Below are 23,954 nucleotides of genomic sequence, written 5' to 3' on the forward strand. Positions count from 1 at the left end.
TCTTATTAAATCCAGACAATTTGTTGATGAAACATCGATTAAAATTAAGATACAATTAATACAAAACGAAATTAAATTTAAAGACAGGCTTTGTGCTTTCAGTTTGAGGTCTCTGTGAAAGTTTTAAAACATTATTTTAGTGCCGCTTTAGAGCGCTCACGTCCGTAACGGAGAACTGTCTGTAACATTTTTTTTTTTTTTTTTTTTTGTGAAATAAATTTCTAAAAAAATGCGACTTAGTCCAGTGCGACTTAGGCTATAGATGTTTTTTTCTTCCCCGTGGCGCATTTTGTGACTGATGTGCGACTCCGGAGCAATAAAATAAAAGGGACTCCGGAATAAAAGCAGAATCAATAAAGTCAAAAAATGTGATGTGCAGTCAGGTTTGAGTGTCGTGTGCGCGTTTTTTGAGGAGTTTTATAGTCTTGATATTGTTTCTTATTCAAAAGTGGTGACACCCCCCCCCCCCCCCCCAAAAAAAAATCAGCACCCCAACCTAAAACCTCTTCCCGCGGCCCTGCACACACACACACACACACACACACAATATTACGTAACACTCTGCGCTTATGTTTTAAAAAGATAATTTAACATATAAATAACAATTTTTAAATAGCCCACTTAAAGTGTTTATTACAAATAAATGACTAAATGCAAAAAAATTATACATTTTTAATGAACAAACATATGCGTTGCATTTACAATTCTGTGAAAACAGGGGGTGCTGCAGCACCCCCAGCACCCCCACTTCCCGCGTCCCTGCGCTGAGAAGTAAATAATCACACGCTGACTTGAAACGGTGCAGATCTGAATATGCACGCAGGGCTTATAAACGGGTGTGAAGTCATTTATTCTGGCTCTCATTTCAGGAACGGGGACAAGGACCAAAAGCGGGACTCGAGTGTAACCCAGATTTCAGCGGCGGATGGTAAAAATAAGACACCTTCCTGAACAAGGACAACTGCTTTAACTCTCTCCCTCCTCGCTTTACTAAGCTAACACACGTGTAGCATTACTAATTAACTCTCTTGCTTAATATTATACCGATCAAGTACGAGTCTGGTTACACTTTATTTCGATGGTCCACTTTAGTCATTCTACTAAATATAAGTAACTCGTCAACTACATGTCAACTAACTCTCATTAGAGTATAAGTTTAATATTCAACAATATTATTGATCTGCCGGCATTGACACGGGTTAGTTAAATAAGTAAAGTTACTTATAGTCAGTAGAAAATCTGTTGAGGATCATCAAAATAAAGAGTTAGCAGATATTAATAAGTCTAGCCTACTAATACTCTAATGACTGACATGTAGTTGCAAAGTTACTTAATATAGGCCTAGGTAGTAAAATGTCTAAAGTAGACCATCGAAATAAAGTGTAATCAACAGTTTTGACTTGAAATGACAACTGTAATGCTAAATACACATTGGATTTTAAGCGTTTGCTGCCCATCTACTGGTATCCGCTATAATGCCTTTAGAAGGGAAGGAGCCTGTGATGAAACCCTTGATTTCTACCGTTAAAGTTTAGACTAAAGTCTGCGCACATTGTTCAGTTCTAGTGAAAGACAAGCTATGAATTCATTAAAGTGCATTAAATGTCACTGCCGAACGATATTGTCTAAAATGAATGAGCACTTATAACACTCAAAGCCAGAGAGTAAATGGAGGGCATATCATGTTTAGCTTGAGGACAACATGATCCTTAACGTGAAGACAAAGTCCTAGTTTATCTGGGTGATATAAAAGCTGTGTAAACTACATATTGTAAATGATGTGACTTGAGATGATAATAATTTGCCTTGTTCACACTTGTAAATGCTATTTTTAAATTTAAAGATTTAAAAATAATTGTATCGCTTAAAACTCATCTTTGGTCACCAAAATGACACATTTCCTTGAGAAAAAAAATCTTCATGTCTTAAACTATCATGAATTGCTTATTTGTATATTAAACAATAAATATGTCTTAACAAATATATATTTAATTTACAAACTAAATATTAGGGAGACTAGAATTTAATGTAAATAGTGTAGCCTACTTAAAATTCAAAATACACAAGTGTACAGCATACCTATTTAACCCAACAGCCGGCTTATTACTAGAAATTACCCAACGATTTAAAAAATGACCCAACATAGTGACCCAATATGTGTAATCCAATGGTTGGGTTAAAAATAACCCAACCATTTTTTTTTTTTTTTTTTTACGATGTACACATCTATCATGCGCTTGCAGAGGAGAAAGGAAGGAAGGCCTGTGTGTTTTCAGCAGGATCTGTAAAGAGGACGCAGAGACGGGGAGCCGTTCTTACCAGAGGCGCATTAATATATGTAATCTGTTATGCAGCCCAATGTGACAAGACAAGGACATGTAGTGCTCTAATTAAGCTGACCTTTTCCCACAACTCCTCGAAGCACAGGTCGTCTCTCATTAACGCCTGGTCTGGCACTGAGATATAATTCCCTACACATCCAGAAAAAGGCAGATTCTCCCCCGTTGTCTCTGTGGTGTAGTGAATGCAGTCGGGTGTGAGAGAGCGCGACAGTGACCGCACACTCTTTCCATTCATTTCTTCCATAAATAAACATTTGATTCGAAGCAAAAAGCTTTTTAAACATCAGACAGAAAGATGAAGATGCATCGTCCGGGTTTAAAGGTTTAATTCACTACACATCACTGAAAAAGGCAGATTCCCACAATCTAGCCCAAACCATCAGTCATTTTCTAAAAAAATAAACATTTATATTAATTTTTAACCACAAATACTCGTCTTGCACTCGCTTTGTGATGCGACACTCATTACGTAATCACGTTGAAAGATCACGCGTGTTCCGGTTCAGAAATGTAGGGAAGGGCGAAAAACTTCATCAATTTTTTTCCTCCAACTTCAAAATCGTCCGACAGCGTTGTTGTAACATTTTTCTTTTTTTTTTGTAAATGGCGTTTTGTCATGTTGGCTTTGTAAACACTAGATCTGTACTTCTGCCTATGTCACGCGTGACCTTTCCAACGTGATTATGTAATGTGTGGCGAATCACAGCTACTACAAGACGAGCATTTGTGGTTAAAAAGTATATAAATGTTTATTTTATTTTATTAAATGGCAGATATTTGTCTAGATAAGACTCTTATTCCTCAGCTGGGATCGTGTCGAGACTTTGAAGCTGCACTGAAACTCACATTTGGACCTTCAAACCCATTGAAGTCACTATATGGAGAACAATCCTGGAATGTTTTTCTCAAAAACCTTCATTTCTTTTCAACTGAAGAAAGAAAGGCATGAACATCTCAGATGACATCATTATCAGTACATTTAAATAGCAAAAAATGAACAGTTCAACACAGGTTTGCTTAAGAACATCCATCTTTATTTAGAAATGTAGATGATCTGAATGTAAAATGTAAATGTACATCTTTCCATACAAAAAGGTAATAGTTAAAAATAAACAACAATCTTTTAAAATGCAATCTGAGTTCGAACAGCACGCGAGAAAACCTCGGCAGGGTCTCGAAGGCCTGACGCCTGGATGAGCAACCAGCTTTACGGATGATGGTTGTGAGGCGAGAGATCCTGCAGAACGGTGTCGAGACTAGCAGGAAATCACTTCTCCACGCACTCCTTACAGCACTGCAAACTAATCAACACAATGTTCCGCCATGTTTAATGCCTCCTATCTAAAAAAATGTGCACGGCTGAGTTGCTATATGTGGTCCGAAACTCCGAATCAATGTTTTTTGTTTAACAAGTGCAACCCCCCCCCCCCCCCCCACCCCACTAAATTTCCTTTATCCTCAACACAGCTGAAAAAAACAACAAAAAAAACAAAAACACACAGTGTGAAAGTCACAAAAGTTTGCATCGTAGTCAAGCCGTTATTGCTTACAATGAACACTTTTGTGCTCTAGTTAGTCAGAGAGCGTACAGTACCAGGGCGCGTTTTCCATCCGATGACATTTCAACATAACAGAGAGAGAGAGAGAGAGAGAGAGAGAGAGAGAGAGAGAGAGAGAGATTGAATGAGGATGGAGATGAAGAGGTTTTACCCTGTCGCTACTGGGATTGTAGTGTTGTCTAAAGTACCGACTTCGGCACCGAGTCGATACTGAAATTTTAAAACTGTGACGCTTTGAGCGCTGTTGAGCGTAATCATAAACACCTCTGATTGGCTGCTGTACTCGCACGCTCATCGGATACGTCTGTGATTGGCTACAATGACCAGCGCTTCAAAAGCATGTAGTAAATAAATCAGCGTTTGAAAACAGGAGTCTATCAGCGGATCGGTCCTGCTTGTGTTTTCAGAACACTTTCAAACGCTCCTGTGCGTTGATCATTGTAGCCAATCACAGACAGCTCCGATGAGCTCATGAACACAACGGCCAATCAGAGGTGTTTATGATTACGCTCGACGGCGCTCGAAGCGTCTCGTTTTTTAAACTTCAGCGGCGACTCGGTGCCGGCGTCTGTGCTCCCGACGACACTCTGGGATTGTGTGTTCCTGAAAGTCATCTGTGCTTGGCCTGGGCTCGGCTCTGTAAGCTGTGGAAGTGGGCTTCCCGCAGGACTCGGTTGATGTGCTGGTAGGACAGCGGGTCCATGTGTCCCGACTGCTTGGAGGCACTGATGGGACTGATGGGCCCGATGAGGTCCGGTCCACTGTTGCTGCCGGTGGCGGATTGATCCGGACTGCTGATCCAGCTCTCGCTACTGGACGACTGTGAAGAAGAAGAAGAAGAAGAAGAAGAAGGTCAGAAAACAACATCCCATCCTTATTAAAGCCACACGTACATCACAGAGATCTTTGGTCCCTTTAAGAACCTTGCCCGGGACTATATCTTCTGGCGTAGGAATATTACCAAAGTCCCTTTGAGGAGTCATTTCACACGGCGGCCATCTTATCTCTTTGAAAGGGGAAACATAACTCCGAAAATGTTCGTCAAGCTTATGATTAAATCTCATATTTGAAACCACCAGTGAAATCTGACAACAACTGTCTCATAAATTTAGTTTCTAAATGCTCGAATCATGACAAAAAAAACTAAATTTCTTGCGACAACTTTATCAATCAGCGATTGGCTCTTATTGAGGAGGCGGGACTTATTCCGCCATCTTGAGCGTTGCACTTTTCCACATTCAAAACAATACGAGTAACGCGTCTTGTGTTACTCTATAGTCTTTGGTTTAAGTTTGGAGTTTCATGTCCCGATGCCATTCCCACACTTTCCTCTCTCAACTGTGTTACTATACGAGCCCTGAGGTCCATTTCTGGCTTGGCGCGCGCGCGCACACACACACACACACACACACACACACACACACACACACACACGCACACACACACACCTCGCTGTGTGGATCTAAATAGGAGAATGCTAAACGGTTTATGATTAGATCATTATTGGATCACTTTGCACTACGTAATTGTAACAATATTCGCTTATATAATGGTAATTTGCCAGCATTGACAATTTAAAGCTGTGATATTTGACTGGGAGGTTAAACTGAGGGTCATGTCGTCAGTTAGATCCCGCTTTAAAGCTGCCGTCGGCAAGTCTGGCAGATTGGGTCGATTAGCCAAAATTTTGAATGTTTACAACTCTCATGCCCCTCCCCACTACCAGCGAGCACCCTCCCATCGAGGTCGTGCTCGTCAGTACGTCACTGTGCGTGTGTACCTGATTTTCTGTGAACGCGTCCGTCTCTTCAGCATCTATCAACACCATGGACTCGGAGGTAGGCTGCCCTGGCTAATCTATCCATAGATAACAATAACCGAGGAATTGGAAGCTTGTTAGTAGATTTTCTCTCCGCCATCACGCTTCATGCAATCTCCAGGCGAACTTCAGGCGTGGCGTGTGCATGTGATTAACGTGCGCGAGTGAGGGGGGGGATCTGTGGCGTGTGCACGACCTGTGATTGACAGTCAGATCTCACACCCCCCTGCGCTGATTGGACCGGATGAAGCGGGAGCGCTGGATTTTTGCAAAACAAATAACACGCTCCAGGTGGAGTTAGAAGCTCGGGTTTTTTTCTAAAACCACCTTATTTATGTTGTTCTGTCGGATTATAGTGTCGATTACACTGAATATGATCAAAAAAATGTTGCCGACGGCAGCTTTAAATCACAGATAAAGTAGTGTGTAAGATTACATGCATTTCAATGAATTAATTATTAATTATAGCATTTTCTGTGCTCGTGAACGTCTCTGTGTACACAACACAATCTCTGATCTCTCTCTCTCTCTCTCTTTGTGTGTGTGTGTGTGTGTGTGTGCTTCAATGAAAACCGCACATTAATACAGAACGGTGATCAAACTGACTGGAACTACTTTATTGCATTATTAAAAGGTCAGATCAGAATCGAGTCTTCATGCAGACCACGGTATAAAAAATATTAAATATTACATCCTAAATTAACTCATTATTAGCTTTTCATCCACTAGTATGACTTCTAGAAGAGACTTCACTGCTGAGTTAAGGCCCGCTCACACCATGAGCGATTCCTTTATCAGCGTCCACACCAACGCACAATAGCGTTGTGTTTATTCTGAGCGTGTGCCGTGATTTATTTTGTCGTCTGCCAATGTAAATGCTTGAGGTCCTCAGAGCAGGATGGATTCTGATTGGCTGTCAATGTTTTTATCACTGAAAAAGTAGTTCTGAAAGTGATTACAAAGATATCATGGTATATTCTGTTATGGTTGTAGTTGTAGTGGTGTGGACTCTGCTATTCTTTAACATTTAGAGCAACTATACCTCTCCGGTTAACTTAACTTTACATCTGCAGAGCTGCAATGTTGCAGTAAAGTGGAGAAGTCTGCATATTTTTACAGTTTGGATGCATTATTATGTTAACATCATATCATATCATGACCGTCGCAGTGTCCGTAAGATGTCTCTACTCAACACCGTGTTGTTGATTTCAGTTCATACCTCTGACTCCCATGATTCCCTGCCCGTCTCAGGGCTCTGGAGGGCCGAACTCAGTCTTTTGGCCTGAGGCATCTGAGCTTCTTCATCATCACCTTCAGCGCGCTGACGTTTCCTTCACAACATCAACAACAGCAGCTTCACATTAGTAGATCAACCACAATATATACACTCAAACTAAAAATCTATTCAACATTTCTCACATTATCAGAGTTTATTCGCTATAGTTTAGAAAATGGTAGTAAAATATGACTCAGAATCAGTTGATATTTGACTGGTTTTGTCCGTCCTTCTGTTAGACTGTCTCACACATGAATTATGTTGAATATCTGTCAGCTGTTAAATTTAACTACACAATTACATAATACCAGTTTAGATCAACCAGTTACCAAGCAATGCTTCATTGTGTTCAGTCTGTGTGTGAAAAGAGCATTAGCAATTAAAGAAAAAACACTTCAGCAAAAAATGCTCGTGTCTGAATCATTTTTAGTCCCAAATTTGTATAAATGATCCTGGTATGAAGAGTTTTTGGGTATAATATGTCACAGTTTACTTGATTTTGCTCTCCTCACTTACATAAGTGAACTATAGTGTCCTGATCACACTAGTCAAACATATCACAAATGATATCTGGCGTCTGTATAATTGTATTGATAATTGATAATATTTATGTGTATAATGCATATTACGTTTCTTAATTCTGATATGAATGCTACAATCTAGCATATTCCCTCTCTCTGAGTTTGTGTGAATCAAGATGAATGACCCGGAGAATAAAGGAGACACACATCTGGGGTTAACCTTACTACACATGTCGTGTTATTTAGCTGTAATAGTGTGTGTTCTCACCTGTTTTCTGTCAGCATGTCTGTGAATGCCACGATCTCGTATCTTCGCGTGTTGTATTGATCTCTGGGATCAGCTGTGATCAACAGCCTGCTGTGTCATGCTAACACTCAACACTCCATCACACCTCTGCTAACCGCTCAACACACACACACACACACACACGCTCAAAGCGGCTCGATGGCGTTCAAATCACTCAATTACATATAAGAAAACAAGCGAAGGTCGTATTAAACCGTCATAAACGCGTCAGACTCAAACTCATCCGGCTAGTATCATAGCTGTGTTGCTAACTGACACTTCACTAACTTAAGCTGTAAATCCTCGCGGGATATTCGACTGATTTAACGCTGTATTCTTTCTTGGAGTCGTACTTTCATAAACGTGGCAGATATAATAAGGTTCTCTGTGAATATAAGCCGGCTATTCGTCTATTTATAATGAGCCTGCGCGACACAAAAACACACCACCGCGGATGCTGTGTTATTTACATGCCACTGCGCATGCGCGAAACTCAAGCCTGTAAAGCACGAGGGCGGTGCGGGATTGGCTGATCGCGCGATGACATCACGCCTTATGTGCACGAGCGCTTCTCCGATTCAAGAACACATTTGTATTTTATGATTTTATCCATGCAGTTATAACTTATAACGATGTATAAGGACATTTTCCAAATATTGCGGTCGGGTACATCGCGTGACGCACGTGATCACATTTACAACAGCTGATGCACTGTTTTCATTGTAACTTCAAATGTAAACACGAGAATAAACGGATTTTTTAAAGAATCTGCTTTTTTAATGTTTTCTATACACATTTTTTTATACACACGAAAATCGTGTTACTTCGATTACGTTATATACTGTATTTGGAAAATGGGTTGCGATGCCTGTGAAACCGTAAACGATACAAAGGGAAATGTGCTAAACAGTGTTTTCCTAGCAACTGCCTAGTGCGTTTGGAATTTATTAATCCTACTATGTCTATTTAGGCAGAGGCCTGGCTCATGAATATTAATGAGAGCCGATTTACGTTGCTTAGTAACCTTTCTGGGGCGTCCAGTTACGTAACCAAACTAACGGTAATATTCAGGAGTCAGCTGACTCAGGGCCTGCCGTTTAACCAATCAGTTACGCCTAATGGTCTTACGAAACCTCCCCCTAATTAATATTCATGAGAAAATCCTTCCCATAGTAGGAATATGAAATGCTCGTGCCGGAAGTGTGTGTGTTTAGCGCAGCCCCGCCGCCTCCGCAGATGACACACACACACACACACACACACACACAGAGAGGAGGAGGTGACGGGGATTAGAGCTGCGCCTCATCATTAAACCTACATATCAGGAGAAAATGGGAAATACGGACTCGAAGCTAAATTTCAGGAAGGCGGTGATACAGCTGACCACAAAAACACAGGTTTGTGTCGTTGCTGCTGTTATTCGAGGCGGTTATCAGGAGCGCGCGCGCGCGTGCGTGTTTGTTTCCAGATGGACCGCGAGACCTCACAGAAAAATTATTATTTACATACACAACCTTTAATGCAGCATTTATACATTTATATGTGTGTAGGGGTGCACTGGTGTTTCATTCAGAATATGGTGCTTGTGACAGGTGTCATGCGTTTATGTCAATATCTGCATTTCTGTCGCTCATTCATATTGAACTTTGTAAAATATTTAATTGTACTGCAAAACTGTATTATAATATTATATATATAAAAAAAATCTAACCGCTAGACATTTTTCAAAGATAAATCTGCGTTGCGCTAAATTGCATGATAACTGTTTATTAAATTTTTTTGTCGTTTATAATTTTTTTCAGTTTTAAGCATAAACCTTGCTAGATTTATTAGATTTATTTAATCTATTTTAGATTGTTTTTTTTATCATTTTTTTATATAAGTTTTGTTTTATGTTGGGGAAAAATAGATGACGTATGTTAGACCCCGCCCCAATAATGTCGTGACGTCTTAAGTTTTTTAACTGTCAGTCATCCAAAGATATTTTAATATTAAGGCAAAATACCCCACGGGAATAGGATAAGAAAACATTAACTAATAGGTATCACTATACTTCCCTAGTTGATTGATTACATGAAGATCGCAAACATTTTTTGTATTACAAGTTTTCTGAAATGATGTTTAAATATGCAAATGAAGCATTATCTAATTACATAGATAATACATTTGCATATATTTCCAGAACAGAAATCTGAACGTCTGATGAAACCAGTCTCAAAGGTTTTTACAGAGGGGATGTTTTGGAAATAATTCAGAAATGTTGATTAAAATCAGGCAAATTAAGAACATGTCGAATATGAACAAACCCCTCTGAATATTGATAGGAATAAAACTGTAAAGTTTAGTGAGTGAGTGAAGATTTCTGAAAACTCAATTTGAGGAAACGACCTGTAAAGAGATGTACTGTAATGGAAATCTACAGATGCAATAAAATAAACAGTTAAAAGTGTATTTTGGATGTTTTTCCCATAAATCTGAAACTACATGTTATGAAAAGCCAAATAGGCCAAAATCTCAAAACTGACCTGTGCATGAAAAAGCAGTGGAAGTCAAACTTTTCTCCACAGGGAAGTTGTTTTTTACTGACAACTTATAAGCCTGTGAGCTTGTTAAGCGATAGTACTTGCTTCTGCTGAAGCTGTCAGCCTGCATTATTACAACTTAGTTTTAAAATATTCGGGTTTAACAGCAGAATTCCTGGTGAAAAACTTAATTACCCATGATGCCGCACACTAAACTCCACCAATCAGAGAGTCGAAACAAGCAACATGCTCCAAAAGATCTTGTTAGCTCCGCCCACTCCCATGAAGTACTGCGAATTACGTAATCGAGTCGATCTTCTACTAGTTTTATATTTCTCCATTGTTTTTCTATTTGATTATGGTGTTGGCAAAGCCTCATGGGATTGTAGTTCTTTCCCTCACTAAAGCCTTTAAGTTCACAGACCTTTGTACTTTTGTCCGATTTTCAAATACTTTTTTGCTTCAAATCAAAGTTTGTAATGTTATTATGATTCACATTGCAGCTGGTTGGCTTGCTTCATGGCTTACTACTCTTTAATGAAGACTTTTCAAATCCCTATGGGAAAAATACTTCCTGAACCAGCAGCGTCTGAAAAGGGTTGGGAATTGTCTGAATTTTAACGATTCCGATTCCTATTCTTATTGATTCCTAGCCTGGAAATCCAGACCTAAATCTGAAAGATTAATGGTCTGGCGTCGACTAATGAAAATCGGCCAGCTCGAGGGGCGGCACCAAGCATGCATGTGAAAATCTCACTGCATGCAATTGGATAACACTACGACCAATCACAACATCGCTTAGCTACCAGTGGAGCTAACTGGTAGATTAGACTCTTACCGTATCCAGTCGGCAAAACAGCAAAAACGTTCTTCTTGCAAAGGAAGGATTCGAGCGGCGTCTTCTGTTCCTGTTTTAGATAAAAAGCCAAGTCTAACTCGTTCATTGTAGCGGCCAAAGCCGTTTCAAACAACTGGTGTTCCTCCATAGCCATCTTGCAATGTTTACTAACGACTTCAACGTCACAGCGCTGTCGTCATCTGTTTAGCTCCGCCTATATCAGATAACCTGATGTGATTGGTGCAGCTCAGATCGAGGGGCATATTTAATGAGCATCATTACTCAACACCAGAGTAACTCGCTGAGCAAATTCAACTTGTGCTCTCGCGAGAACTCTGGATTTCCAGGGTAAGTGATTCCTAATTTCGATTCAAATAAGGTAAAAAAATAAAAAACATAGAAATCATTCACATCTAGTCTTATTTCAAAACATTTCATTGTAGCTTAAATATCATGAACAAAAAGGCAGAAGGTTAATACCATAAAAAAACAACTAGCCTAACTAATATACAAGTAAAGCATTATTAAAGACAAGTAAACACTCATAGATACGATTGAAATAAACAGTGTTTTAATATTTTCAGGTATTCAAGTGAAGAAACTGTAATCAAGTGTAAAATAACAGCACTTTATAAATGAAATATACATTACAAATATAGTTACAAAAGTTATTCAGTCAAGAACGAGTGACTTTTCTCTAGGGGTTTTGTTGTTTGATTAGTGTTGCTATAGAGACGGCAGCAGGAATATTAGGCTGCTGTCCCTTTAAGAGCTGCACGGATCCAATATACTGATACACACGCCTGAATGCTTTAAAGTCACACTGAAATACTCACAAAGGAATCAATAAGAGGAATAAAAATAAAAAAATATGACAAATATCCAATTCCTGACCTCAAGTATTCGATTTCCAACCCTATTGTATAAAGGAAGGCGACAAATTAAACGCTAGGTTTAAGGAAATGCTCCATTTAGTCTTTTAATTAGTATGAGCTCATAAAATGTTGTTTAAAACAGCGTTTCGATGAGAGCGTCACACCACGAGACGCTGCGGTCACTACACTTTACTCTTCATAACCTGGCCATGTGAAATGATCAGCTGTTTCCTGTGCTCTGCCAGTGATTGCATCATTATTGTGAACTGTTGATCAAACATTGATGTGGTTTCTGAGCTCATTGTTGGGCTCAGCCCAGCTGTTGCTTCAGTCTGGAAGGCTGGAGGCTTACGCTGCTATACTGAACCAATAATCACAACAAAAGGATGACGTGTATAATTCAAATATTAATCTGACTCCGTTAAAGTTGTTGTTATTCTTTGACCTCTTTCTCTTTTAAGGTAAAGGTCTTTCTTAGAACTGATAGGAAAACGTAGGATTTAACCTGAACATTAAGATAACGAAAGTTATAATCGCTTTAGCTTTAAACATCATCAGTGATAAAAGGAAAGATTCTCAAAGCCTTTAAAGCAGGCAAAGTTATTTATTTAGTCACATGTTTAAATATACAGACAGTAGAAGGGAACAACACACTGTATCGAAACTTAGTTGTAACAAATAAAGCACTGTTGTGCAGACAAAAACTTCTCAGTATGAGGTCCAAGATCAACAGTTACCTTTCCTTCTTATACCCTGAGCAAAGCATTGTTAAACATGAGAGGAGTACCGACACCGAAACCAAAAGATGAGGCAAATGTGTGGAGATCAAGAGGAGGAGAAGAACATTAACATATTCTTCGCTATGCATTTTTAAGCAATAGTACCTAGAATAGGATACTTTAATATCTCTATGAAGTTCACCACCGTTCAGTTCAGTTTATAAGCTGTCGGATGAGACCAAACATGGCATAGTTACATATAAGAACACACTAGTAAATAAACAGTATGTGGTTGAAAGATAGGATATATAGGCATTAGCATACTGTGATGATGAAGGCCAGTGTGCCACGTTTAATTCACATGTGTACCTTTAAAAGGCTTTTTGAAGTACTAGTAAAAAGCAAAAGATACAGTAAAGAGTTTTGCCCATATTTGCTCAGCCCTACAAGTCTGAAAGGATTTGCATGCATGTTAAAGCGATCCTATAATGCCCTTTTCACAAGATGTAAAATAAGTCTCTGATGTCCCCAGAGTGTGTGTGTGTGTGTGTGTGTGTGTGTGTGTGTGTGTGTGTGTGTGTGTGTGTGTGTGAAGTTTTAGCTCAAAATACCACACAGATATTTGTATATATCATGTTAAAATAGTCACTTTTTGAGGGTGAGCAAAATTGCACTGTTTTTGTGTGTGTCCCTTTAAATGAAAATGAGCTGCTGCTCCCGGCACAGGGGGCGGAGCTTCAACAGCTTGTGTCCTGAAACTTTCAAAAACGTTTAGCCTTTTAAACCGAAGTCTGAAAGATGGAGAGACTTCTGAATGGTTAGTTGATAAATGTATGTAGCTGATGTGTAGTTATCTTCTAGTCATTGATTAGCATATTCTGTCATGATAATCTATAAATTGTGTTCCGGGGGGCGGGGTTTATGCTAATCTTAGGGTTTGTGATGTCACTAACCCGGGAGGAATGTGGTGTAATCTCTTCCAGCCGTTTGTTGTAGTCCTTAAAAAGCGATTTCTTTAAAAGCAAATATCTCCCTTTGCTTTGAGCTTTGAGCGTTGTAACTTTGCAGATGTTGTTTATGCTCAAACAGCAACATTACACACTAACTAAAGTTAGAAAAGTCAAATCATAATCAACCACCCCTTTAAACTGGTGTGTTCCCCCTCCTCAGCCCGTGGAGGCCACAGACGATGCGTTCTGGGATCAGTTCTGGGCGGACAGCGCCACCAGTGTCCAGGACGTGTTTGCCCTGGTGCCGGCCGCTGAGATCAGAGCCGTGCGAGAGGAGTCGCCCTCCAATCTGGCAACACTCTGCTACAAGGTATAAACCACACCTGGTACACTGAGACATTACAGGGTTAGTTCACCCAAAAATGAAAACTCACTCTCTAATTACTGAATTATTGAAAGACAATATACAGTATGTGAAATTAGTGTTTCATATTATTGATAAAACAATCTTTTTACACAAAATCGATGCTGCAGCCGGCCTGATATAGATATAGAGCCATTTCGCATGGCTATGAGCGTAATATTGCTCATATAAATATCAACGTATATGATACATCTCGTGAGCTTAGAATTATAAGGTTCTATCTCCGTTTAGGGTAGTTCTGAGATATTGAGCATCAAAGTTTTTACATCCCAGCTGGCAAAACTGTTATGTAGTATAATCTACTATTATAGCTCAACAAGACCATCACCCTACAGGTACTTTGAGGATAGAATATCAAAATCCTGGCACATTTGGAAATGGGATTTTTTAAGATGGCCCAAATGGAGATAGAACCTTATAATTCTGAGAGCTCTGATTCTGTTTGGAATTATAAGGTTCTATCTCCACTTTTACAAATAAAACCCCACATTTCAAAGAATAAATGTATATAACCATTGATTTTAATCAATTTATATATTTATAATACAAGCACACAGCTTGATTGGATTTTTGATTTTGATTGGATATTGAATCTACTGGAGATAGAACCTTATAATCCCAACTCGGTTTATGTTTTTGTGAGATGGAACCTTTTTATTTGATTAATTATTAATAACTACTAACATTTTTTTTTTTTTTACAAAGATAACACCACACAGGCATTAATAAACACCTAATGGATCAGATTATGTCAAAAACTCAATTTCGACCAAAAGTGGAGATAGAACCTTATAATTCTAAGCTCACGATCTGTCATTCTTCAGGTCAATCATATATTCATGGGAGAAAAAATATCAGTTTGAATAAGGAAAGCAGTATCTTTGTCATAGTGTCCTTTCAAAGGTTAAAGTTACCACAGTTATAGCTTGTGTTGCACTGTACCATTTTGTTTTATTTCGTTTTGTTGATCTATTTACCGTTTCTAGAACTTGAAAGATAATAAAGATGTTGTTTGATATGGTGAGATCTCTGAGTGAGCTTGAAAGTCCTGGAATTTCATTTTACAGTGTCTGTACGAACCCTGTAATTACACATGAGTAATAATAATTAACTACATGTACTTGCTATAGGGTTAGGATTAGGTTTTGTTTAGGTTAGTTGCATATGATTATGCATACTTTATAGTTACTACTGTTTACAAAATAATTAACTGGTTTGAGTAGAGCCAACTCAAATTAAACAAATTAGTTCAATCAAATTAACTTTTATGAGTATTTAGATTTTTTTTCTTTTGAGTTCACAAAACTGATTTATTTTAAGTAATGAAATTGTTTTATCGTTTTGAGTTTCTAAACTTAATTTAGACAAACTTAAATTTAAGTGAAACTGGGCTGGGATTTCTGTTTCCCAGCATGCTTTGCAATGACACTCGTTTTTTTTGTTGTTGCAAGATTAATGTTAAGTGGGAGATTTAGTAGTGTTTAATGTTTTGCTATGCTAATTTAGAGGAGTTTCTGTTATGTTGGGTTTTTTGAGGGGTTTCCATCATGGCGACGAGTGGATTACGTGAACAGATAAATGTTAAATGTTTTATATTGTTGTACTCATTCAGCAATATCTATGCTAATGCTATCAAAGCATTGTGTTACGAATTAGAAAGGTAGCATTTACTGAATTAGCTAGATAAAGCTAGCCAAGTTTTCTCTACTACAAATATTTAAGTTGAGATTACATGATCATTTTAAGTTATGTGTATAAATGTGCTTACTCAAATATTTTAAGTTTGTGTACAAGTGTAACAAGGACACAACAAAATAAAGGGTTACACTTTATTTTAAGGTGTCATTGTTACAGTGTAATTATATATTTAAGTACTGAGTAATATTAATTAACTACATGTACTTACTATAGTGTTAGGGTAGGATTAGGGTTTGGTTGAGGGTTAGTTGCATGTAATTATGCATAATTTACTGTTATTACTACGGTAAGTACATGTAACAAAGTAACTGTAAAATAAAGTGTTACCAAATAAAGTGTCACTGTCATTAGAGATTGTGCCTCATCAATATTAGGCAGTGACTGTGAGAATCTGAAGTTGCTGGTGGGACAGGAAACAGCTTTACTTTCCCCTTCCTGTCTCAATCCTGGCACTTCCTGTTTGAGGCTGCCCATCAGAGAGAAAACATGATTAGAAATCTTCACGGTCTTCAGGTTCACATGCTGGCGGACGAGAGAGAGAGAAGTGTTCACTTGTGTGCACATGTACTCTGCTTTAACTTCACAGTGTTTTAAACTTGTGTGCATGTCTAACAAAAGACTTTATGAATAAAACATTTCACAAAAAAAAAAAAACTTTATATATGATATGGTTTTGTTTTAAAAGTTTAGCGTCTGTAATATTTAAAAATAAAACATTCAGTAAATATGATATGCATTATATTGATCAAAAGTGACAGTAAAGACTATATTATAATGCAAGATTCAATTTCAAATAAACGCTGTTCTTTCTATTCATAATCATAAATGTTTCTTGAGCATCAAAGATAATTTTTTTTGGTTTAATGTAATACTAAGTAATTAAAATTCTGTAATTTAATAACTTTTCCCTTCAAGTTCAGTTCAAGAGTAATTTCTGCAATGTTATAATATTTATTTGAAAGAATTAAAAGAGCTGTTTCATGTGTATCCTTGTATTGTTCAACTGGTCCAGCTTGATAGAACAGATTTAATTAGTAATTAATAATTAATATGTATTAAGTCATTTTGTAGATAACTTAACCATCACTGATTGTAATAATATTTCACAGTGGTACTGTTTGAATGTATTGTGTTTGTCGAATGTTGATCGATCATAGTTGATGCGACTCAAATCGGCAAAGTTATTTCTTAAAAAAATTAAATAAAATAAAAAGCATGTGTGAAAATAGTTTGAAGATATTGATTCTGGGCTATTATTAGCTATAACTATTAAAAACATCTGTGTTAACTAAAATAAACCTGAAATATAATACAATTAAATATAAATATTAGTTGAAAAACTTTAACTAAATGAAAATTTGAAATGTTAACTTGGCAATAAACTGAAATAAGTTTAAGCTAAAGCACTACAATTATTAACTGGAAATAAATAAAAATGTATTAAACCTAAATAGCAAAATAACTAATAAAATAAAATTACACATAAAAGCACATGATGAAATCACTAAAAACTTAAATAAAATAAACATAAAAGCTAAAAATATGAAAATAAAATATTAATAAAACTAAATAACACTTTATTGCTTTGATGTGTAGTTATCTAATACAGTGACATTTTCTAAATGCCATAATCATTTGTTAACAAACAAGTATTCATTACTTCAATGAGCTCATTGTATCTGCATTAAATAATTACATTGTTTAAATTAATACATTTTTAGCTAGTCCTGTCCGAATAGGGCTTAAAGCTACCAATTCAATTCAATTCAATTCAATTCACGTTTATTTGAATAGCGCTTTTCGACATATGACATATGAAAAGACAATGCAGAAAAGCAGAGCGCATGTGGCGGAAGACAAAACTTGTAGTCCATTATAACATCTACAAAGACAGCCTTCATGCCTTCAATATGGAGCTAGGCAAAGCTAGACAGACTTTCTTCTCAAATATTATAAACAGCAATTTAAACAACACACGCACTCTTTTTGCTACTGTAGAGAGACTGACAAACCCCCCAAGCCAGATTCCTAGTGAAATGCTCTCAAACAGCAAGTGCAGTGAGTTTGCTTCTTTCTTCTCTGAGAAAATCAATAATATCAGAAAGGTGATCAGCACATCCTTGAGTTGCACTGAGGTCAGACAGATCAGACCACCTGAGAAAGTTGTTACTATGTCTGACTTCAAAGAAATTGATGGCAAAATTTTGGAAGAAACCGTACAGCACCTTAAAACATCAACATGCGCCCTTGACACACTTCCCACATCTTTCTTCAAAATTGTGCTAAACAGTTTAGAAGCAGATCTTCTAGAAGTGGTAAATGCCTCACTTCTCTCTGGGAGTTTTCCAAACTCCCTAAAAACTGCAGTTGTCAAGCCCCTCCTGAAAAAGAGCAATCTGGATAAGACCATATTAAGCAACTATAGACCGATCTCAAATCTTCCTTTCATAGGCAAGATCATTGAAAAAGTTATCTTCAATCAGCTGAACAAATTCTTAAGCTCGAATGGATACTTTGACAACTTTCAATCTGGTTTCCGACCGCATCACAGCACAGAGACAGCGCTCATAAAGATAATAAACGATATTCGCTTAAATACTGATTCAGGCAAATTATCAGTGCTGGTACTACTCGACCTCAGTGCTGCATTTGACACTGTCGATCACAACATACTTCTTGACAGGCTGGAAAACTGGGTGGGGCTTTCTGGGATAGTCCTAAAATGGTTCAGGTCATACTTAGATGGGAGAGGTTATTATGTGAGTATAGGAGACCATAAGTCTGAGTGGACATCCATGACATGCGGAGTCCCTCAAGGCTCAATTCTTGCGCCACTCCTGTTCAACCTGTATATGCTCCCAATGAGCCAAATAATGAGAAATAACCAAATTGCTTACCACAGCTATGCAGACGACACACAGCTGTACTTAGCCCTATCGCCTAACGATTACAGCCCCATTGACTCCCTGTGCCGATGCATTGACGAAGTCAACAGTTGGATGTGCCAAAACTTTCTTCAATTAAACAAAGACAAAACTGAAGTTATTGCGTTTGGAAACAAAGATGAAGTTCTCAAAGTGAACGCATACCTTCTCTCTAGGGGTCAAACAACTAAACATCAAGTCAGGAATCTTGGTGTGACACTAGAGTCAGACCTTAGTTTCAGTAGTCATGTCAAAGCAATAACTAAATCAGCATACTATCATCTGAAAAATATTGCAAGAATTAGATGCTTTGTTTCCAGACAAGACTTAGAGAAACTTGTGCATGCTTTCATCACCAGCAGGGTGGATTATTGTAATGGACTCCTCACTGGCCTTCCCAAAAAGACCATAAGACAGTTGCAGCTCATACAGAACGCTGCCGCCAGGATTCTGAGCAGAACCAGAAAATATGAACATATCACACCAGTCCTCAGGTCTTTACACTGGCTCCCAGTTAGATTTAGGATTGATTTTAAAGTATTATTACTGGTATATAAATCATTCAATGGCCTAGGACCTCAATACATTGCAGATATGCTCACTGAATATAAACCCAACAGATCACTCAGATCATTAGGATCATATCAGCTAGAAATACCAAGGGTTCACTCTAAACATGGCGAGTCTGCTTTTAGCTATTATGCCAGCCGCAGCTGGAACCAGCTTCCAGAAGAGATCAGATGTGCTCCTACAGTGGTCACATTCAAATCCAGACTCAAAACACTTCTGTTTAGCTGTGCATTTACTGTATGAGCACTGTGCCGCTGTTCGTCCGACTGTTTGTACTGTACTGTATTTTACACTATTTTTCTAAACTGTTTTAATTATTATTATTTCTTTTAATTATTTTAATTTCTCCTATGTCAGCAGGGCATTTAGCCCGTAACTGTAAATGCCCACTCAGAAGGTGATAATGTGAAAGTGATTAATGTGGGTTTGAAAGTAGAACAGTATTTAAATGACGATATTAAAGTTTTCGTCTGAGAAAGAATGTGAACGCAGTGCTAAAGTGCTAAAGAAAGTGGAAAGAACGTGTGAGTAAATGAGGGAGAAAAGAAAGTTAAAGGAAAGTTGATAGATGGAAGTCGTAAGAAGATTGAAGGTTAAAAGAAGGTTGAAAGATTTAAGTCTTAAGGGAATCCTTTGAAAGAAAGATCTATAATAAATATTCTTTTTTATTTTTTTAAAAGTACTGTATTTTATTTTATTTTTCTAAACTGTTTTAATTATTCTTATTTCCTTTCATTATTTTAATTTCTTCTATGTAAAGCACTTTGAATTGCCATTGTGTATGAAATGTGCTATATAAATAAACTTGCCTTGCCTTGCCTTGCCTTTTCACAATACACATCATTTCAAAGCAGCTTTATAGAAAGTGCATGAGTCCACTGGCACCTCAGTGTGTGTATGTGAATGTGTGGGTGTAGTGGGGTCATACTAGCTTTCTATATATTCTGACGTTTGTGTGTGTGTGTGTGTGTGTGTGTGTGTGTGTGTGTGTGTGTGTGTGTGTGTGTGTGTGTGTGTGTGTGTGGTCGCAGGCGGTGGAGAAGCTGGTTCAGGGCGCTGAGTCCGGTTGTCCCACGGAGAAGGAGAAGCAGATGGTGCTGAACTGTAGTCGAATGCTCACTCGAATCCTGCCCTACATCTTCGAGGACCAGGACTGGAGAGGCTTCTTCTGGTCCACCATCCCTGGCGCCGGCAGAGCGGGGGTGAGGAGGAGGACCACGATGATGATGGCGATCTGAATAATAACCTTTTAGTGCTATCAACAACCACAGAAACCGATATTCATCCATGTAAACTTCACACCTGTTTTTAAGTGCGTTCAGAAATAGCAGTGTAGGATTATGAAACGCTCTCAAATGAGTGTCCCTCAGCATACAGTACATCCACACAAGCTCATTTATGCACTTTCATTGTGTCTTAGTTTAGGGATGCACCAATATGAACATTTGGGCCGATAACCGATCATTTTTTTTTATATTTGAAAGCCGATAACCGATATATTGGCTGATAAATCTAAATCCAAGTTTTTATATAATTTTTGAGAGCCTGATTACAAAAACAAAAGTCTCAACATTAAAATCCATGTCCCAAACACACAATTATAATGCTCTCTTTATAATTTTATGTAGCCGATATGAGAGACTAAACTGTTGCACTTTACTGTATTGTCTTTTTTTGAAGTGATTCCAATCATATTTCAAGTCAAACACGTCATGCCATGAGGAGAGTATGTCCATTTCTATATCAGACATCTATAAACATTTTAATATTTATTTAATTTGTGACAATATACATAACTGAATGTTTAGTAGGCTTGCACCGATATGAACATTTTGGCCGATACCGATAACCGATAATTCTTTATCTTTGAAAGCCGATAACCGATATATTGGCCGATAAATCTAAATCCAAATTGTTTTATAATTTTTGAGAGCCTGATTACAAAAACAAAAGTCTCACCATTAAAAGCCATGTCCCAAACACACAATTATAATGTTCTCATTTTAAAATGAAACCCTCATTTTATGTTGCCGATATGACAGACTTTACTGTATTTTCCTTTTTTGAAGTGATTCCAATCATATTTCAAGCAATTCAAAGCCATCATGTTGAACAGTGCGCATCTGAAGAGTCTCAGCTGAAGGAAATAATACATTATTTATCGGCTTTAATATATCGGACAAATTTTCTTATCAGGCCGATAACGATGACATTAAAAATGAACATATATTGGCCGATACCGATATGGAGACCGATATATCGTGCATCCATAGTCTTAGTTGTGGTTGGTTACTTCCTAAGAATCAATTTCAACCTATTTTACATTTCAGATTTCAAATATTATGACCAAAGGGCTGTTATAAACAGATACATTATAGTAAACGGATACATTATACTCATAGATTATAGGTAAAAACACAAGTACACTATAACTAATAAGTAAAGTAAACCAGTTAAAGTACAGTATTATTTTTTCTTCTCTGGATAGATGGATGATATGGAGGATGAGGATGAAGGGGCCCGTCCGCTGGCCGAGTCTCTCCTACTGGCTCTTGCTGACTTGCTTTTCTGTCCAGAATTCACCGTTCAAAGCCACAAGAGAGGAAGACCTGTGAGTTCAACACTGTTAGATTTGTAGCTCATTGTAACGGGGTTCAGACAGATGTAATGGGAAGAAGGAGGCGGGAACCGGCGAACATTCAACATTTTAATAAATAAATAAACAAATACAAAAATGAAAGTAAAAGCCAGCAGCCCCTCACGGACGACTGCTGGCAACACAAAACAGAAACACATCAAATCAAATTCAGGCCTGTCCTCTCTCGCTCTTCACTGTCGTCGCTCCTCCTTTATGCTTCCGCTCCTCCGTGAGAGATGCGAGACCGGTGCGTCGCGCACGTGTCGCTCATTATCAATCGCGCCACCGGCCTCGCGCCGTCCTCCCACGGCCCTCGACCTCGTCGTGCTCGCCACACTCATCATCTGTACAAGTTGTGTTTTCAGACAGTGAGGATTTCCAGTCAGGATTTAGACCGTACCATAGTACCGAGACAGCTCTCATTCGAGTCACAAATGATTTCCTCTTATCATCCGATCGTGGTTGTATCTCTCTATTAGTGTTACTCGATCTCAGTGCTGCATTTGATACTATCGACCACAACGTTCTTTTAAATAGACTCGGAAATGATGTTGGCATTAGTGGAATTGCATTAGCATGGTTTAAATCATACTTATCTGACCGTTATCAGTTTGTAGCAGTAAATGAAGAGATGTCTCATCGATCACAAGTTCAGTATGGCATACCACAAGGCTCAGTACTAGGACCGCTGCTGTTCACTCTGTACATGCTACCATTAGGAGATATCATTAGGAAGCATGGCATTAGTTTTCACTGTTATGCTGATGATGCGCAGCTCTATATTTCTTAACACCCTGACGAAACATACCAATTCACAAAATTAACGGAATGCATAACAGATATAAAAAACTGGATGACTAGTTATTTCCTACTACTAAATTCTGGATTCCTAGATTCTAATTATTGGACAAAAAACTCCCACACGTAATAATCTAGAATACTGTCTAACACCTGTCGGTTAGGAACCTGAGTGTGCTCTTTGATACCAATCTTTCATTTGAAAATCACATGTCTAGTATCTGTAAAACCGCATTTTTCCATCTTAAAAATATATCTAAATTACGCCATATTTTACATTTTACATTTACATTTATTCATTTAGCTGACGCTATCAGATTCAGAATATTAAAATCGACTGCTGGCGGCAGATCATTTTCCTATTTAGTACCTAAACTAAACTATTTAGGTATACATTTAAAATAGTTTTTAAAATGTAAAATGTCCTGTGTGTTTCGGGTTCATTGGCTCCTATGTTCCCTCATGTTCGGTCTCTGTGTATTTAAACCCTCTGTGCAGTTTATTTATTGTCTGATGTCAGTGTTTTGCTTGGTTTATTTAGTTTAATCAAGTTTAACTGCTGCTAATGGATCCTCTACTTGCTTCCTTGTGCAACCAACCCATGACAGCAGAAATCTAACAGTCCCCCTGTAGTCCACACTTTTATCCCTTAAAACTCTTCGATCACCAAAATTACATATTTAAACATTTTTTCCCTGAAATAAATGTCTTCATGCCTTAAAATATCTTGAATGTAACTCGACACCCTTGCCTCATTTAGTATGCGCGGTTCTATGAATATGCAAATGAGCCCCGCCTCCACTCACTCACTCAGCTCAGAGATCCACTGGTTGACGATCACACGCTGATCTGATTGGTTACAAGGTAGTTTGTGACGTCAGAAACACCAGCGATTTCAGTGTGTTTGAGACTGTCTTTGGTTCACAGCAGTTTTAAGGAGGAAATACTCAGCAATGCTGTCGACTTATGAATTTGCACATGGTTTGTCTTAAAGCAAATTAAAAACACCACATAGACACATAAACAACATTAAAAACTTGATTTTACACCACAGGGGGGCTTTAAAAGTATTTTACCTTTTTCATTTATGTATGACTGACATTAAGCATCACATTAAGTTTATTAGTTTTCCTTATCCGATTTGATACACAATTCTAATACATAAGTCTTAAATTTAGGCCTAAATATATATTTC

At 37.9% G+C, this 23,954-nt stretch overlaps 2 protein-coding genes across 2 annotated transcripts in view; one reads left to right on the plus strand and one right to left on the minus strand.

Moving 5' to 3' along the window:
- Nucleotides 1-3,354: 3,354 nt before the first annotated feature.
- LOC309506421 (uncharacterized protein) lies at nt 3,355-8,272 on the minus strand. The gene is made up of 3 exons (XM_082180361.1): nt 7,786-8,272; nt 6,940-7,051; nt 3,355-4,721 (listed from the first exon to the last, which is right to left on the minus strand). Exons 1-3 carry the CDS (start codon nt 7,800-7,802, stop codon nt 4,512-4,514), a joined length of 339 nt encoding a protein of 112 aa, XP_082036487.1. The 5' UTR covers nt 7,803-8,272; the 3' UTR covers nt 3,355-4,511.
- A 786-nt stretch (nt 8,273-9,058) lies between these two features.
- hid1a (HID1 domain containing a) overlaps nt 9,059-23,954 on the plus strand; it is a 33,006-nt gene continuing 18,110 nt past the window's right edge. Inside the window, exons 1-4 of the mRNA XM_082185358.1 lie at nt 9,059-9,200; nt 13,928-14,077; nt 20,355-20,525; nt 21,812-21,934. Coding sequence (XP_082041484.1) covers nt 9,135-9,200; nt 13,928-14,077; nt 20,355-20,525; nt 21,812-21,934 — 510 coding nt within the window. The 5' untranslated portion in view covers nt 9,059-9,134. The remainder of the gene's footprint in view (nt 9,201-13,927; nt 14,078-20,354; nt 20,526-21,811; nt 21,935-23,954) is intronic.

Source organism: Leuciscus leuciscus (genome assembly GCF_965113295.1).
Source record: "Leuciscus leuciscus genome assembly, chromosome: 1".
NCBI lineage: Eukaryota > Metazoa > Chordata > Actinopteri > Cypriniformes > Leuciscidae > Leuciscus > Leuciscus leuciscus.